The sequence below is a fragment of the Natrix helvetica genome (assembly GCF_964273705.1).
Source record: "Natrix helvetica genome assembly, chromosome: 15".
In the NCBI taxonomy this organism is placed as follows: Eukaryota; Metazoa; Chordata; class Lepidosauria; order Squamata; family Natricidae; genus Natrix; species Natrix helvetica.
Window position 1 is genome coordinate 6656775 of NC_138565.1, and position 18797 is coordinate 6675571.

General features: G+C 47.8%; 1 protein-coding gene across 14 annotated transcripts in view; it reads right to left on the reverse strand.

Moving 5' to 3' along the window:
* The window catches only part of DNM1 (dynamin 1), a 97437-nt gene that overhangs the window by 19745 nt on the left and 58895 nt on the right, over positions 1–18797 (reverse strand). For all 14 annotated transcript variants that reach the window (XR_014176508.1, XR_014176509.1, XR_014176510.1 and 11 more), the window contains 2 exons: positions 2109–2218; positions 1902–2013 (listed from right to left, as the gene is read on the reverse strand). Coding sequence is in view for 9 of the 14 variants with exons in the window: in XM_081967143.1 (XP_081823269.1) it covers positions 1902–2013; positions 2109–2218 (222 nt within the window). In the remaining 5 variants the exon portion in view is untranslated. The remainder of the gene's footprint in view (positions 1–1901; positions 2014–2108; positions 2219–18797) is intronic.

The following is an 18797-nucleotide window of genomic DNA, read 5'->3' on the forward strand; positions in this document are numbered from 1 at the left end:
ATACCAGGGGTTGTAACACACACACACATACATACATACATACATACATACATACATATACATATGTTTTAAAAAAAGAAAATAAATGCGAAAAGAAAAATCTATATCTTTTTCTTTCTTTCTGAGGTAGTTTAGGAAGGGGGGGGGATATGTTCCAGAGAAGACAAAAACAAGCAGAAAGGAACGTTCTAGAAAGGATAAGAAACGAAACGAAGCAGGCAACGTGGTATGAAGTGGAGAGGGGGAAAAAATGGGGAGAAGGACAAAAGTCTCTCTCTCTTAGAATACAGGGATAAAAGTTTAAATGAAAGGGGGAAAAAAGGAGTTTAAAAATGCGTCCAATAAAAAAAAATAGTATAATTCAAAGGAAAATAGCACAGGAAAAGAACGGTCCACACTTACTTTCTCTTTGTCCTGTGAGGCCAGTTTGAGCACAAAAAAAGGGGAAAAAAGCAAGAAAAATTTGATTTTTTAATTTTTTTTTTAAAAAAGTAAGTAGATATATTTCCTGGCTAACTATTCAGTGTATCGATGGATATAATCAGAATGGGATCGTTACAAAGACAAAGTGCAATCAATTAAAAATGAAATTGGCTTGAGGGCAACATTGGAAGACCTTCGGGATCAGGTGGATCACTAGCGGGAGGGGAAATCTAATTATGGTGATCTTTAGGCCTTGGGAATGAGTTGATTAAACCATCATCCATCAGTCAATCTTAAAACACCACTTCTTAAAACACGTGATTTGCAAGCAAAGCGATTTTCTCAGCATCGGTGCAGGGCTGAGCAGCAAACAGACAAAACCAGAGGGATCGGCACCCGTAAAATATAACACTTGGATGGGGGAGTGCAAAGAAAGAGAAATAAAAAGAAAAGAAGACAAGGGAGAATTGTTTAAAAAACGGAAATCCAATGTATGTAATGGTGGAGCCAGTGGAAGGGCTGTCATTCCAGAGCCTTGCCAACAGGTGGCGCTGTTGTCCTTCTGGTGGCCCATTCAACACTGCAGCCCACCAGTTAGGATGGAAAGCTCATATTGGGGATCTTTTTCCTCTGGCTGCCTCTGTGCCTTTACCAAAAGTCTTGGGGAAAAGACGTTTGTAAGAGTCTAATTCATGTTGTCATTCCTCCTCCTGGGGGAGGCTGTAGTTCAGGGATGTCCAACCTTGGCAACTTTTAAGACTTGTGGACCTCAACTCCCAGAAGGGAATTCTGGGAGTTGAGATCCAGAAGTCTTCACATTCCCAAGGTTGGTCACTCCTGCTGTAAAGGTAAAGGTTCCCCTCGCACATGCATGCTAGTCGTTCCCGACTCTAGGGGGCGGTGCGCAACTCCGTTTCAAAGCCGAAGAGCCAGCGCTCTCCGAAGACGTCTCGGTGGTCATGTGGCCGGCATGACTCAATGCCGAAGGCGCACAGAACTCTGTTCCCTTCCCACCAAAGGTGGTCCCTAGTTTTCTACTTGCATTTTTATGTGCTTTCGAATTGCTAGGTTGAGAGAAGCTGGGACAAGTCATGGGAGCTCACTCCATTACGCAGCAATAGGGATTCAAACCGCCGAACGGCCGACTTTTCTGATCGACAAGCTCAGCGTCTTAGCCACTGAGCCGCCGCGTCTCCTGCTGTAGATGCTCCCGATTTTAAACCCTGCAGAATAAAATTAGACTTTTCTTCCGCCGCGGGTTGCGTCCTGCAAAGATCGCAACTTCTGTTTTAGAATCGGGGAAGGAAAGAAGAGTAGAATTCTTCCTCCACTTCTTGATTTTCACCCAAACCAGTGAGGTCACTCTAACCAAACACAGAACTAAGCCTGCTTGATCCGCCATCTCACTGAGATTAGTTTGACCTCCAACTTTCACTCCTGCTCACGTTTCCTTTTTCCACCACCGCGCCTCAACTCACCGCAACGCGTTCTGGGTAAACTCCAGCCCTCAGGAAGGACGCCTTCCAACTGTCTACCTCCTCCTGGGTCTCGCACGCCAGCTCCAGTTGACGGTAATCTTTGTAAACATTCCTGGTTGGCGGGGAAGGGAAGAAGATGAAACCTTGCTGTGGACTTCCCTACTCGCCGAGGTCATCCTCTTGAGCTGGACCAGAAGGAGGACCTACCTTTGTTCCGTGTTGAAGAGGGCAAAGATGTACTTGCTGGACATAAAACCTTTCTCGATGTCTCGCACCTTCAAGTTGTCCACTGGCAGCATATACTTCTTCTCTTTCTCCTAGAAGGCAAAAGCCATGGACCGCGTGTCATCTCAAAGATAGACCCACCAAGACCCATTTTCTTATCTGTCGGCCGATGATTTGGGCATCTGGTGACCCCTTTTTTTTAACGTGGGGTGGAATGGACGCTGCCAAGTCTACAAATAGAAAGTAACAATTATGGGACCTGCACAAAATCAGAATAGAGCTGGAAGGGACCTTGGGGGTCTTCTAGTCCAGCCCCCTGTCCAAACAGGAGATCCTCTTCCATATCAGACAAGTGACTGTACAGTCTCTTCTTATAAAAACCTCCAATGATGAAGCACCTACAACCTCTGAAGGCAAGCTGTTCCACTAGTTATTTGTCCTCACTGCTAGGAAATTTGTCCCTAATCCCAGGTTGTTTCTCTTCTTGGTTAATCTCCATCCATTGTCTCTCGGCCTGCCTTCTGGTGTTTTGGAAAATAAGTCCACCCCCTCTTCTTAGTGGCAGCCCCTAAGATATTGCAACACCACTACGATGTCTCCCCCCCCCCGGTCCTTCTTTTCTCTAGACCAGGGGTGTCCAAACTTGGGAACTTTAAGACTTGTGGACTTCAACTCCCAGAATTCCCCAGCCAGCATGGCTGGCTGGGGAATTCTGGGAGTTGAAGTCCACAAGTCTTAAAGGCTGGAGAATTCTGGGAGTTGAAGTCCACAAGTCTTAAAGGCTGGAGAATTCTGGGAGTTGAAGTCCACAAGTCTTAAAGGCTGGGGAATTCTGGGAGTTGAAGTCCACAAGTCTTAAAGTTCCCAAGTTTGGACACCCCTGATCTAGACGAACCAAACCCAATTCCTGCAACCGTTCTTCATAGGGTTCATTTTCCAGGCACTTAATCATCTTAGCTGCTCTTCTTTTGCACTTTCTTCCAACGTCTCAAAACATCGTTTTTGTAACGTGGGGACCACAACTGGATGCAGCGTTCCAGGGGTGGCCCTACTAAGGCTTTATAAAGCGGTATTAACACTTCACGTGATTTTGATTCTGCGCCTCTGTTTATACAACCAAAGATTGCATTCGCACTTTTGGCTGCAGCCGCATATAGCTGGCTCATATTTAAGGGATCGTCCCCAAGGACTCCAAAGTCCATCCCCCAAGTGACTGTTTTTGAGCTAGGTCTCACCGAATCTGTACTTCTGCCTTTGGCTTTTCCTGCCCAGGTGTAAAAGCCTGACTTTTCTCCCCATTAAATTCCACGTGGTTGGATAGAGCCCGTTAACTTTGTCTCAATGGGACGTCCACGCCCCATCCTTCCCAAAGTGGTCCCAGGGACCTTTGACCACACCATCAAATCCCTCCCTCCCTTGTCTTACTTCTACAATCCTTCTGAAGCTGACCTAACCATTTTGAGGCTTCAGTGGTTGGCCACCCTGGAGCTGAGGGATAGGGAGGGCGGAATAAAGATAGCTGTAGGTTTTGTAGCCAAACTAAAACACTTCCCCTTGGGAAGCAAGGACGTTCTAACACCTGGCCAGTGAGGGGAGGAGCGACGTTACCAGGAGACCGGATGGCACCTTGATTGGACCATGTCCATGTGATTGGGGAAGGGGAAAACCCTTTAATTAGGGGGAAACCGTGAGACCCTTCAGAGTCGGTTTCCACCAGAATTGTGCCAATATAGAATAGAATAGAATAACAGAGTTGGAAGGGACCTTGGAGGTCTTCTAGTCCAATCCCCTGCTTAGGCAGGAAACCCTACACCACTTCAGACAAAGGGTTATCGAACATCTTCTTAAAAACTTCCAGTGTTGGAGCATTCACAACTTCTGGAGGAAAGTTGTCCCACTGATTACAGCACAGCACAATACAATACAATACAATACAATAGTAGAGTTGGAAGGGACCTTGGAGGTCTTCTAGTCCAACCCCCTGCCTAGGCAGGAAACCCTATACCGCAGGGGTGGCGAACAAGTTCGACAAAAAGAGCCAAAATTTTAAACTGTGAGAGTCAGAGAGCCACACCACGCAGTGACCTGCCAAAACAGACCCGGAAGCAATGTTCCCTCTAATTTTTTTTCGATGTGAGCAGAAAAGTATAGTGTTTGAGCGGCACATTTTCATGCCTGAGCACCCGAATTTTTTTCACAGATGTCACCTAAGACAACAACGAAATCAGTATGATTTGAAACTCAAAGTTATGTTTCTTCAAGGTACCCGCTTAATTCAAAGTGTTATATAATATCAGTATCACTTAACAACGCTCCTGCTTAGCAACCAAAATGTTGGCTCAGAAACTCTGGCATTTGAAGCACGCAACTCTTAAAGCTGTCAAGTTACAAGACCCTTGCACCCCTAACCCTTTAGGGAAAAAAAACCCCAGGGGTCTTCAAACCTGACAGCTTTAAGATTTGTGGACTTCAACTCCCAGAATTTCTCCTCCAGTCCTGTTGGCTCAGGAACTCTGGCATTTGAAGCATGGAAGTCTTAAAGCTGTCAAGTTACAAGACCCTTGCACCCCTAACCCTTTAGGGAAAAAAAAACCCAGGGGTCTTCAAACCTGACAGCTTTAACACTTGTGGACTTCAACTCCCAGAATTCCTCCTCCAGTCATGTTGCAGCGACGTCATCTGCGTGGATCTGCTCCATCTTTGCTTTCTTCATTGTGGGCAGGGCTTCTGCTGAAGATGCCGACGAGTACGAGTTGCCACCAGAATAACTGCTGCTACCTCCTCCTCCTCCAACAGAATCACCAGATTTGCTCCTGAGCACAGCGCTGGGTTACCTCTGCCCCCTCCCCCTCCTCCGTGCTTTTGAGGAGCCATGAGGCTTTTTTTCCTCTGCCCCCCACCCCCCGCCTTCCTACTGGCTCCTGCAGCCTCATGGCTCCTCAAAAGCACGGCGGAGGAGGAGGAGGGGGCAGGGGTAACCCAGCGCTGACTGAGCTCAGCTGCTCCGAGCGGAGGGGAGGCGCCGCTGCCACGCGCGGAGATGCCGGCTGGAGCTTTGGCGGCTTCATCTCAGCCACAGCGCCGGGCGGCAAATCCGGCAGTGCTGCCTGTTAGAGGAGGATGAGGAGGAGGTGGCAGCAGTACTTCCGGTGGCGGTGGGGGCTTTGGGGCTTCACAACTAGCCTCAGTCGCCCCGTGCTCCTCAAAGCAAGTCTGGGGACGTCCTTTGCAGGCGGCCCGTTCTAGCTGCCTGCAAAGGACCTCCCCAGCTTCCGAAAGGGAGCGCGCGATCCGAGCCACAGTATACTAAATAATGACAAGAGGCAAAGAGCCTCATTCATTTTGGCCGGGAGCCGCATGCGGCTCGCGAGCCGCGTGTTCGCCACCCCTGCTATACCGTTTCAGACAGATGGCTATCCAACATGTTCTTAAAGACTTCCAGTGTTGGGGCATTCACAACTTCTGGAAGCAACTTCTGTTTCACTAATTAATTGTTCTGACTGTCAGGAAATTTTTCCTCAGTTCTAAGTTGCTTCTCTCCTTGATTAGTTTCCACCCATTGCTTCTTGTTCTGCCTCAGGGGCCTTGGAGAATAGTTTGACTCCCTCTTCTTTGTGGCAACCCCTGAGATATTGGAAGACTGCTATCCTGTCTCCCCTAGTCCTTCTTTCTCTTGTTAGAAGATTAATTCTTCTAACTGTCAGGAAATTTTTCCTTAGTTCTAGATTGCTTCTTCTCCTTGATTAGTTTCCACCCATTGCTTCTTGTCCTTCTTTTCATTAAACTAGACATACCCAGTTCCTGCAACCGTTCTTCACATGTTTTAGCCTCCAGTCCCCTCATCCTCTTTGTTGCTCTTCTCTGCACTCTTTCTAGAGTCTCCACATTTTTTTTACATCGTGGCAACCAAGACTAAATGCCGTATTCCAAGTGTGACATTATTACCAAGGCCTTATAAAGTGGTATTAACCCTTCACGTGATCTTGATTCTATCCCTCTGTTGATGCAGCCTAGAACTGTGTTGGCTTTTTTGGCAGCTGCTGCCCACGGCTGGCTCCTATTTAAATGGTTGTCCACTAGGACTCCAAGAACCCTCTCACAGTTACTCCTATTGAGCACGGTACCACCTATACTGTACTTGGAAAACCGACTTGCCTCGGAGGTTGACTTACTACAGGGTGGAACCCTGACACCTCCTCCTACTTAAGGCAGTCCGAGCACTATTGCATGCATCCTAAAGGGGGACCTCTTCTTCTGCAAAGATCCTCCTGGACTCCAGGAATCACATCTTGGCAGCCTGTTTTATGAATCACGGGCCTTGACTGGAAAAAATGAACGGCTGCGGTCGCTCACAGCAGGGAAATGAATGGAACGAAGAAAGGAAAAAAACCACATAAGACGCCCAGATGGGTCCCAGATGACATGCTTGGAATGGTGGCCTCCAGCTTGAAGGTAGTCCTGCTGGCCACGAGCTTGTCTACTCCCCTATTAAAAAGTGTCCAAGTACGCTATGGCCCCAAAAAGAGGGCGTGCCCCCAAATTCGCCTTGGTTGCATTTTTATTTTAAGAGCCGTGTGTAGCCCCCAGGAATTTTCCTTCTGCAGTTTTGAAAGATGCGACTTCTGCAACGGAAGCCCCAGAAGAGCATGGGAAAATGGATGCCTTATTTTCCCTAAAAAAAACAACAACAACCCACCCCCTCCCCAGAGTCAGGTTTCAGAAGTTTGGGGCCGTGTCCCCTTAAATCTTGGAAATGGGGCTGCGGAGGGGCAAGGAGCCTCAATTGCAAGAAGGGCTCAGGGGGCTCGGTTCAACAGGATGCATAAGTGCGTAGATCTGAAACCCAAATATGAAATAATTTTATTAGTAGGAAGGACTACGCCAGGGGTGAAATCCAGCAGGTTCTGACCAGTTCTGGAGAACAGGTAGCTGAAATTTTGAGTAGTTCAGAGAACTGGCAAATGCCACCTCTGGCAGGCTCTGCCCCCACCTATTCTCTGCCTCCGGAGTCTCAGCTGATCGGGAGGGAATGGGGATTTTACAGTATCCTTCCCCTGGAGAGGGATGGGAATGTTGATTTTACAGTATCCTTCCCCCAGGAGTGGGGAGGGAATGGGGATTTTCCAATATCTTCCCCCTGGGGTGGGAAGGGAATGGTGATTTTGCAGTATCCTTCCCCCGGAGAGGGGAGGGAATGGAGATTTTGCAGTAACCTTCCCGCAGAGTGTGGAAGGAATGGGGATTTTGCAATATCCTTCCCCCGGAGAGGGGAGGGAATGGAGATTTTGCAGTAACCTTTCCGCAGAGTGTGGAAGGAATGGGGATTTTGCAATATCCTTCCCCGAGGAGTGGGGAGGGAATGGAGATTTTGCAGTAATCTTCCCCCAGAGTGGGGAAGGAATGGAGATTTTACAGTATCCTTCCCCCTGGAGTGGGGAGGGAATGGAGATTTTGCAGTATCCTTCCCCCAGGAGTGGGGAGGGAATGGGAATTTTGCAGTATCTTTTCCCTGGAATGGGAGGGAATGAGGATTTTGCAGTATCCTTCCCTTGGAGTGGGGAGGAAATGGGAATGTTGCAGTATCCTTCCTCTGCCATGCCCACCAAGCCACGCCCACAGAGCCGGCAGTAAAAATTTTGAATTTCAGCACTGACTTAACATCAATGGATCTATCAGGGAGAAGGCGTTCCCAAGATGAGAAAACTTCTAGAAATACAAGTGAACCAAAACTCGAATAAAATGTACTTTAAAAAAAAAAGATCATTGCATGGAACTGGAGGTTGGAAAGAGAAGGAAGACAGAGAAAGCAACTAGAGAGATTGAGGAAGGAGGAGGAGGGGGCTTGCAACTTGTGAGCAGCATTTCTCATGAAATGTGCATCCTGCAAAATCACAAAGCGGGTCCCTGCAGAGATTTCCCTGTCACTAACTGATCTCAACACATTGGGAGGGAGATTTTAGCGGTCCCAGAAGACACTTCCAGCCTGATTTGAGACCTTAAAAAGAGTGCAGAGAAGAGCAACAAAGATGATGATGGGATTGGAGGCTAAAACATAGGAAGAACGGTTGCAGGAATTGGGTTATGTCTAGTTTAATAGAAAGAAGGACTAGGGGAGACATGATAGCAGTGTTCCAATATCTCAGGGGTTGCCACAAAGAAGAGGGAGTCAAACTATTCTCCAAGGCACCTGAGGGTAGAACAAGAAGCAATGGGTGGAAACTAATCAAGAAGAGAAGCAACTTAGAACTGAGGAGAAATCTCCTGACAGTGAGAACAATTCATCAGTGGGACAGAAGTTGCCTCCAGAAATTGTGGGTGCTGCTTTATCACTGGAGGTTTTAAAGAAAGGAGTGCACATCCTCCTGTCTGAAATGGGATAGGGTTTGCTGCTTGAGCAGGGGGTTGGACTAGAAGAGGCTGAAGCAGACCCCAAGTTGGAATTTCTGCCCCCCTCCGACCTGCCCAAAAAGACCCCGAAGGGGGAGACTCTCTGCAGCAACACAAGCGTCCATTGCACGTATCCGTCCCAGGGGCCGTAGTTTGAGGACCCCCGATTTAGTGCAATATTTAAAAAATGCAAATAATTTTTCTGCGGAACACCAAAGTTTTCTCATGGACCACCAGTGGTCCACGGATCACCAGTTAGTGACCATCTTTTGAAGGACACCCGTCTTTGCTAGAGACCACCCTCCAGAAAGCAAACGGAAGGAGTTTCTTCTCAGTTGAAAACATTTTAGCATCTTGGTTTTGTCAATTCCCCCTCCCTCCCAGATTGGCAGCTAAGATGTTGCATAAGCCAAGTCCTGGTTTGCTGCCACCTCCTCCTCTCTGCTTCTCATTTTCTGGAGGCCCCGGAGGCGTCCTTCAAAATAACAGCAACGTTGGTATTTGGCTTCCCAGCCGGCCGACTTCCCATTTCCATTTTTTTTCTTCTTCTCCTTCTTCTCCAAACTAAACATCGCGTCGCTCATTAATTCCAAACCTCTCCCAGCTCGCTTGCCCACCCGGCCGCCAGCGGGGCAGCTCAGTGCCCGAAAGCTTCCTTTTCTAACAAATCCGAGACAACCACAAGAGATTTGCAGGCAGCAAAAGCCTCGCGGAATTGCACCCAGTTGCTAGTGGGGGGGGGGGGGAGGAAACTCCACGAAGGATTCGGTTCCTTTAAGGCCTGTTTTTGTTTTAAGAAGTTCGCTCTTCTCTAGGCATTCAAAACCCGCAGACACACATGTCATGGCGAAGAAAATCCCTCTGCGTGTAGCTACTAAGAATTAATCAAGACTTGATGGCGTGTAACTCATCCATCAATGCGGAAAACTTAGTCAGATGCTACAGGCATTTTATGTAGGGGTTTTTTGGGGGGGATGGGGGTTGCATGTAACTTTGGTGTGGTGCCTTAAAGATAAAAGTTCCCTTCGCAAGTCGTTCCCGACTCTAGGGGGCGCTGCTCATGTCTGTTTCAAAGCCGCTGAGCCAGAGCTGTCCAAAGACGTCTCCGTGGTCATGTGGCCGGCATGACTCAACGCCCAAAGGCGCACGGAACGCTGTTCCCTTCCCACCAAAGGTGGTTCCTATTTTTCTACTTGCATTTTTTTACGTGCTTTCGGACTGCTAGGTTGGCAGAAGCTGGGACAAGTCACGGGAGCTTAAACTGTTACGCGGCGCTAGGGACTCGAACCGCCAAACTGCCGACTTTTCTAATTGACAATCTCATAGCCACTGAGCCACCTTTGAGCCAGCTTAGTATCATCTGCAAATTTCTCCCCACTTCGAGAGTCTCGATATCTTTTTTATTATAGTGTGACAAGTCACGGGCGCTCCCTCCGTTACGCGGCACTAGGGGTTCTAACCGCAAAACCGCCGACTTTTCTGATCGACAAGCTCAGCGTCTTAGCCGCTGAGCCACGGCGTCTATTATTACTGGGTAAACAAATGGACTCAGACAGTACGCGTGAAGCACTTCTTGTATGTAAAGAGGAAACAAATAAAAAAAATATAGAGAGGGTTTGATGGCATGGTGGGGATAAGTTCCCACTATGGTAAACTTTCCAAGCTCTCTTCTAAAAGCCCGGCCTGAATTCACACAACTGGCTGCTCTCTTTAAAAAAAAAAAAAAAACCAAGCCCTGTACTCCATCACAAGAACATTGCCTTCAAAACCTCTGGAAAGGCACACAAGTTTGGCTAAGACATCTGGACCACCCAAACAAGGTCAGACTCTCGGGAATCGATTTGAAATGCTTAAAATTAAAACAAAGCAGCCTTCGAAACATCAACGAAGATACCCAGGTTTGGTCTGGACAACGCAGCTCAGGGCAAACTCTTGAGACCAGGAGGGAACTGATTTCAAAAGTGTCAAGGTTAACCCGTATCTGGTGAAGCTCCCCGAAAGCTCCACCATCAAAGCTCACCGTCTTTTTCTATTCTTTACGCTCCAGTGTTGCCACTTCAGCTTTGGGCACATGGAGGGAGTCTGCCTGACCCCCCCTCTCCCAACCCCTGGCCCCCTCCGGTCTCCCCTTTCAGCCCAGCCTGTTTTATATCAACGCTCTGACTTCATTTCCTAACAACGGAGACGAGAGAAGCGACTGTTGCAAGCAAAGTTATGGGGAGGCCCGGCCTTCTCCAAGGGGGCTGGCAGCCCGCCTTCTGCCCCATGTGTTAGCAATCAGGCTGCCTGTCTGTGGGGGGGGGGGGCAGTCCCGCCAAGCATGGAGAGGGGTGGGTGGGAGAGAGTTTGCAGACGGGATTAGGGCCAAGGAGAAGGGAGGAGTCCTCCCCCTTTCTTGGCCCGGGACCAAAAAGCCACACTTCATTTTTCATGCTACAGGAAGATGTCCCCAGCCTTGGGAGGTTCTGAAGGACATGATTTGGGCGAAGTGAGATGTGTAAGAAGATTTGACCGAGAAGGAACACAAGGAAGAAAGGACACAACTTCTGGGCTCTGCTGTGCATTTGTGGAAGACAAGAGGGACTTCCATCTATTCTACATTTCCCACCTCAAGATCTTCTAGGCAAGGAATGCCACCATAACTCAACTCAATGCCCGCTTCTAGTCATAGGTGTCTTTACAGTTAGAATAAAGCCAAGTCCAGTTCAGAAGAAGTCTCCAGATGGCCAAGACAAGGCCAAGAGGCCAAGCCAAGAAGTTTCCAGAATTGAGAAGAAGACCCCCCCAGAAGTCGTTCCTGATAGAACAATAAATCAGTGGAAGGCTCCAGAGATTGTGATTGCTCCAACACTGGAAGAGGTTGGTCAACCATTTGTCTGAAACGATACAGGGTGTCCTGCCTGAGCAGGCAGGGGGTTGGACTAGAAGGCCTCCAAGGTCCCTTCCAACTCTGTTATCCAAGAAAACGTTAGCTGCTGCTTTCAGAAAACATTAGCGAGGAAGCCAAGAATGAGGTATAGTAAGTTGAGATCTCCACTGGTCTTTTGGAAAGCTGATAAACTGAGGTAGGAATAAACAAACCAGGGAATTCCAACTCTCCAGTCCCCTGTTTTGGCATTCTAGCTGGATCAGCTACCCTCCCGAGGATGCCCAGGAAATCCTGCAGCTCCTCTGGTCCTTCCACAAAAGAATAGAATAGAACTTCATCACTTTTTACAATGGGTTAAAAAATAGGACTGAGATCAAGAATGGATGATAACATTCCCTGTTAAGAAAAATCCATCTTCTCAAACGGTTAGAGTCACTCGTCACTAGTTTGCGTGAATGGAGAGCCGACAAGTATGTGAGTAAATGTAATTTCCCCCCAAAATTGTTAAGAGATACCTCCAGAAAATTGGCCCAGGCTGAACAGCTATAATCCTGCAACTAATGTTTTTTTTTTCCTCGTGGACATTGCAGCGACACAGAATTTTGCCACTGCATGAGTGGTAGCTGCGTTTGAGTCCTGGAGGAGAAAGACTCCATAAAAATTGTTTGCCCTCCTTGGCAATCTCTCTAGTAAGGGGAGAATATATATACTGACCTATAAACTCTGTATAACTCAGAGTGCAATGAAACATGGGAGATATCTTCCACTTCTCCTTTAAAAGGTAAAGGTTTCCCTTGCACATATGTGCTAGTCGTTCCTGACTCTAGGGGGCGGTGCTCATCTCCGTTTCAAAGCCGAAGAGCCAGCGCTGTCTGAAGACGTCTCCGTGGTCATGTGGCCAGCATGACTCAACGCCGAAGGCGCACGAAACGCTGTTCCCTTCCCACCAAAGCTGGTCCCGATTTTTTCTATTTGCATTTTCAACTGCTCGGTTGGGAGAAGCTGGGACAAGTCACAGGAGCTCACTCCGTTACGCGGCGCTCGGGATTCGAACCGCCGAACTGCCAACCTTTCTGATCGACAAGCTCAGTGCCTTAGCCACCGAGCCACCTTTTGAACTTCTCCTTTGCCCCACCTTCTGCTATTGCCGTTAACTTATAACTGCCCTGGAGAAGTGCTGAGGGGAGAATGTTAAATCTGTCTCTGATGAAAACAGACGAGAATGAGTGAGTGTGGGCCCAAGGGAGGTCTGGAAGGAGGAGAGGAACGACATTTTTGTTGTCGCCTCCTCCCCCGATTTATGGGAGGTTGCGAAATATGATGACCGCATTAAGAAAAAAACATGTCCGCCCATCTTTTCCTTGGATGCTGGTGGGTTGGCTAGTTTTTTCTCCCCCTTTCTCTGCAATGAGTCACTTACTCATGAGATGGATGACTACATAAAGTAGATAAATAAATACTTAAATAAACGAGAAGAAGGGCTGAACGTGATGACCCTAAATCTGTTAGTACTATATGTCTGGACTTACTCCTGGTCCCTGAATAGGCGAGGTGCCTGCCGAAAGACTAATCAATACAATACAATACAATACAATACAATAGTAGAGTTGGAAGGGACCTTGGAGGTCTTCTAGTCCAACCCCCTGCCTAGGCAGGAAATCCTCAAATCAGATCCTTTTCATGTTGGCCATCTTGAAGAAGGTCAACTCAACTATGTGCCAGTCCTGCAGCCATCTTGTCTTTTGGATCTTTGGCCTGCCACACTTTCTATTATCCTACTATGCCTTTTCTATTGTGGGAAGATGGCAGGGGGGGGGATTGTACGGAGTTAGACGCTATGTAACCATAACAACATTCTTTCTAGAAAGCCAAGGTCATCCTTTGTCTTTGCGCCTCTGCACCTGGACGGAACTGGATGGGTGGAAGCTGCCAGCATGGCAGTGAGAGATTGGGCCATGGGATGGACTTGTGGGTGTGTGGGGTGGGGTGGGGGGCAAGATCTTGAACTTCCCCACTGGGTGGGGAAAGCCAGGAAGCTTTCAGATTTGGCTTTTCCCAGATGTGCCAACATGGCTCTCTTAATAAATTGGAACTTTAAGGAATACCTTGCCTCGGACTCTGATTTACTTTTGGATGCTATTTGGAACCCTGACACTATCGGCCAAACCAAAGAAAGGGTCTTCTAAGTGTCCTGGATGGACATACCTTGCCATCTCTTTCTTGGATGCTGGTGGGTTGGCTAGTTTTCTCCCCTTTCTCTGCAATGAATCGCTTACTCATGACTACATGAAGTACATTAAATAAATACATAAATATATCAAAAGAGCAGCTGGACAAGATGACCCTAAACCTGCTAGTACAATGTGTCTGGACTTATTCCTGGCCCTGAATCGGTGAGATGCCTTCTGGAAGGTCAACCTTTTCACGTTGGCCATCTTGGAGAAGGCCAACCCAACTATGGGGTCAAACCTAAGTGTCTTGGATGGACATGCCTTGCCCTATTCCATGTGGCTTCAGGGGTCCTTCAGTTTTGGGGGAGGAGAAAGTTAGGTCTCATCTGAGAAAGCTTGATGGACTTTCTATGGGAATGAAGGAAATTATGTGTGAGCACGTAGCTTTTGTGAACTCACAACAAGAGGAACGTGCGTAACGTTCCTCTTGTTGTGAGTTCACAAAAGCGACTGGGGAATCCAACAAAGAAAGTTATGGAAAGTTATCGGTCTTCCCTAAGGTTCTCCTTGCAAAATATTCCCTGGGGCGGGAAGCTTGTCGACACCCAGATGTTGTCCATGGAGACTATGCTGACCCTTCAACAGATCTATATTTGTGAACCAATTGGCCTCTTTCTTCCTTCCCGTCCCAGCATGTTTCAATCTGCTAAACGTCTTCCAATCCCACCTCCTTCAAAGTCAAGGGGGACGGAACCAGCCAGTGGTCCTCAACGGAGGGCAGGGGAACCAGCGACATCCTTCCAGAGTCTCTATTTATTTGGTTTCTTTTCCGTTTTTGGGGCTGATTGGCGCACTCTGCTTCTCCCCTTCTGGCCTCTCTCTCCCTTTCTCCCTGGCGCACGCTGTTGAGTCTGTGCATCACACATAAAGCCCCCTTTATCCCTGACAGCCTTGGGAGAGGAAGCAGAGTGCATGGCCCAAGGAACATCTGGAATCACTACATGGAAGCTATGCACCAAAAAGGGGAGGACGACATCCCTCAAGGCTCCCTCCAAGGTGGGGAGGCTTTCTCTCTCTCTCCCCCCTCCACCTCCTCCCGCCAACCTTCTCCACACCAGACGGCTCGGCTCTTCTTGAACTCTGACCTTCTCGCCAATTGACAAGCTCCTCCTTGGAGGCAAGTAAGCCCTGCCACGTCAATTCAGACAGAATCCGAGGAGAAGCAAGAGGGAAGGAAGGCGGGCGGGAGGGAGGGTGGGTGCAAGAGGCTGGAGGAAGGGAGGAGGCACGAGTGCCAGATGCTGGGGTGGGGTGGGGAGGGGGGCACTTGGGAGGCCACAAAGGAGGGGGAGGCAGATCGCTCGCGTGGTCGCCAGAGGCGAACGGCACAGGCTACTGGCCAAGGTGGGTCAACAAACCTTATGGCCAGCTTGAGAACCGAACAGCGGGATATCTCTTGACCGGCCGCTTGGGGATGCCAAGTGACATGGGGCTCTTCGGGACAACCCCTCCTCCACACCAAATCTCCCCAAACACCCCAAGGCTTAAGGGGGGGGGGAACGTGATGGGGATAGTCGGGGCCCAAATGGATTGGCCAGAGACCAGGAATCATGATGGTGCCCAAGATACAGTATACGTTTTGGGGACACCGCTGTGTCGTAATGGGCGATTTCTTTATTTATTTGTTTCATTGGAAGGATTTTTTTTTAAAAAAATATTTGTCTGTTGCATTCTTCTTCCAACCTTCTTTTTAGGAGCTTGGGGGAAGGAAGAAGAAGAAGAAGAAGAAGAAGAAGAAGAAGAAGAAGAAGAAGAAGAAGAAGAAGAAGAAGAAGAAGAGATTATGTTGAAGAAGGAAGGAGAAGGAGGAGGTGGTGGAGGAGGAGGAGAAGGAGGAGGAGGAGGAGGAGAAGAAGAAGAACAAGAAGAAGGATTATGTTGAAGGAAGGAGAAGGAGTAGATGGAGGAGGAGGAGAGGAAGAACAAGAAGAACAAGAAGAAGGATTATGTTGAAGAAGGAAGGAGAAGGAGTAGATGGAGGAGGAGGAGGAGGAGGAGAAGAAGAAGAGATTATGTTGAAGAAGAAATGAGGAGGAGGAGGAGAAGAAGAAGGATTATGTTGAAGAAGGAAGGAGAAGGAGTAGTTGGAGGAGGAGGAGGAGAAGAGGAAGAAGAATTATCTAGAGAAGGAAGAGAGATAAAGATCTCAAGAGCCGAAAATGGAAAGAACCACGCATATCTTTAAACTTCTTCATTGCCAAAGTAAGTCTTCACCCCTGCATGCCAGATTTGATCTCTCAATCCCTTCTATCCCTTTTCCACCTCTCTCTTTCTTTCTCTTTCTACCCCTCTCCTTGGTTTCTTGCAAAGGCGTGAAAGGGGGAGGGGGGGAAGAACCCTGCGCTCCTTTCTCCATCAAAAGCCTGGACCGAGACCATCCACTCCGTCTGCCCAGTGTTCGGACTACCTGTTCAGGATTACAACATTGTACAGTAGTCTGCACATTGGTTAGGCTGGGCTGGGATATGCAGCAGCAGCTTCTGGTGCCACCAAGCCCAGACAGTGGGGAAATGAGAAGGAACGGCCACCGCTGCATGTCGGCTTCATGCAAGACCCCTCTCTCCTCTCTCAAATCTGTCTCTCCTCTCTCAAATCTGTCTCTCCTCTCTCAAATCTGTCTCTCCTCTCTCAAATCTGTCTCTCCTCTCTCAAATCTCTCTCTCCTCTTTCAAATCTCTCTCTCCTCTTTCAAATCTGTCTCTCCTCTCTCAAATCTCTCTCTCTCAAATCTCTCTCTCCTCTCTCAAATCTCTCTCTCCTCTCTCAAATCTCTCTCTCCTCTCTCAAATCTCTCTCCTCTCTCAAATCTCTCTCTCCTCTCTCAAATCTCTCTCTCCTCTCTCAACGTTCCTCTCCCTCTCCCCCACCCCTCCCTTGCCGTGCGCTTCTCCATTCTCGCAAAGCCAGGTCTCCCAAATCACCTGGGCGGCTTTCGAGGTCCACCTGAGCTATTGAGATTACCTTCTGGAAGTTGAAGGACGTCGCAAAAGATTCGTGAGCTTTTCAGGATAGGGGGGAATGCCCCCAGGAGGATCACGGAGATTTTGATGAAAAAGATCAGGGTTTCCCCCCCCCCCACACACACACACCCTTCCCAAGTGCTTTTTTCCAAGAGACAACTGGACTTTCTAAGTTTTTCTTTGAAGGCATTTTGCTTCTCGTCCAAGAAGATCATTCGGCTCTGAAGAAGCTTGTTGGATGAGAAGCAAAATGTGTGGTTTTTTAAAAAAAACAACAACAGTTGACTCTTAAAAAAGCACCTTTGGGATAAACCATGAGCAGGATGACTGAGGATCTCCACAGGCACTGAGTTACGCCAGAGTTGAAGAAGCCTCTTGGACGAGAAGCCAAACGTCCTCAAAGAAAACCCCCAAAGTCCATTTGCCTCCCGAAGAAGCGCCTTTGAAACAACCACAACTTGAGTGACTTGAAAATCTCCGTAGACATCGGGTTTTGTTTTTTTTAAATCAACATTTAAAGACTTGATTATAGCTTGCTCAGGTCTTGGGACAAGCAAAAGAGGGAAAGGAGAGAGAGGAAGGGAGGAGGGAGACGAAGGTGGTGGTGGGGAGTGGGGGGGAAAGCACAGAAAGACACATGGGGGACAATCCATGCGGTTGGGAAGAAGGATTGGAAGCCAAATTAAAAAAAAAATGGAATGGAAAAGGACGGATCTGTTGACTCTTTTGGTGGGTCGACTTGCATCACCCCCAGTCATGTGGCTGGGGAAGGAGCCCGTCAATACCGCAACTCCAGCTAGCATCCTCCAAGGGGGCTGGATTTCCTTGCGTGGGTTGTGGGTCGCTCGCTTGCGACGTTTTTTTCAAGATGGACAAAAGAAGGAAACCAGATCATCGCCAGGAGGGGAAATTTTAAGGGCAAACTCTCTATGGCTATGAACCGAGTCGACTTCAGTTCTACTTGGCCATAGCTGTAGGATGGGGATGGAAGGATTCTTGTCCATCTGAAAGGACCCTAAGAAGGGCTCATTTTGTTCTCTAGCATCTCCCATGCTTCTTGTCCTTTCTTGGGGTAAGGCAAGCTTGAGAGCAAACAGCAAGGATTTCTTTCAGGGGAAGGGTGTCTTAGAGGCATCCATCCTCAACGCTACAGTGAAATCTGCGATCCTACCTAGAAGGAGGAGAGGAGAAGATTCCCAAGTCCCATCCAGCTTGGACGCACATTTCCCGAAGGCACAATCTCGTGGGAGGCCACTGAAGCTAGAGTCATCAACGTTAAATAAAGGAAGCCCTATTGATGGGCCTTTGTGGACAAATCGGACTTCTTGTTCCCTTTATCTAAGGTCTTTGAGGTAGGTAGGACCACAAGGTGCCTCCCTGTTGTAATTTAAAGAGGGAAATCTTCCCTTAAGTATCTTCTCTCTTTGAAAAGATGATACAGAGACCAGAAAAGAAGCAGATCTCGAGAACCTGGGGAAGAGAGCTGGGATAAGTTTGAATGAACTTGGTTTGACTTCTCTATTTTTTAATCGTTGCCTGGAATAAATATGGATTTTGATTTCCCTTTAAATTTCCCTTTGATTTCCCTTTAAAAAAAAAAACCTGGGTATCCTTTTTAAAAATATAAACTGTGTCGGTCTTCTTCTTTTAAACAACATATCATAGATTTAATCAACATATTTTTAAAAAAAATCTAGAATAATTAAACGCCCTGGTTTAAAAAAAAAAAGGCATTCCCCATCAGGTTTCAGAGGTTTTGAAGGGCATTTCCTACGCTCACTGCCTGAGTGGAGAAGAAATGAAGTCCAAAATATTTAACAGGCTAGTTTTATTTATTTATGTAACCCCCCCTAGAAGATAGGCTCAAGATCCAGGTGGATCTTGACAGACTTGAACCCTGGGCCTTATCTAACAACATGAAATTCAAGGTAGAGAAAAGTCAAGTCCTACACTTAGGTAAGAAAAACCAAAAGTACACATATAAACTGGGTAAAACCAGGCTTAATAGCAGTGACTGTGAGAGGGATCTTGGAGTCTCAGTGGACAACCAGCTAAATAGGAGCCAGCCGTGTGCGGCAGCAGTCAAAAAAGCCAACACAATCCTAAATTGCATTAACACATGAATTCAATCAAGATCAAGTGAGGTACTACTACCACTCTATAAGGCCCTAGTAAGGCCACACCTAGAATCCTGCATCCAGTTTTGGTCACCACACTATAAAAA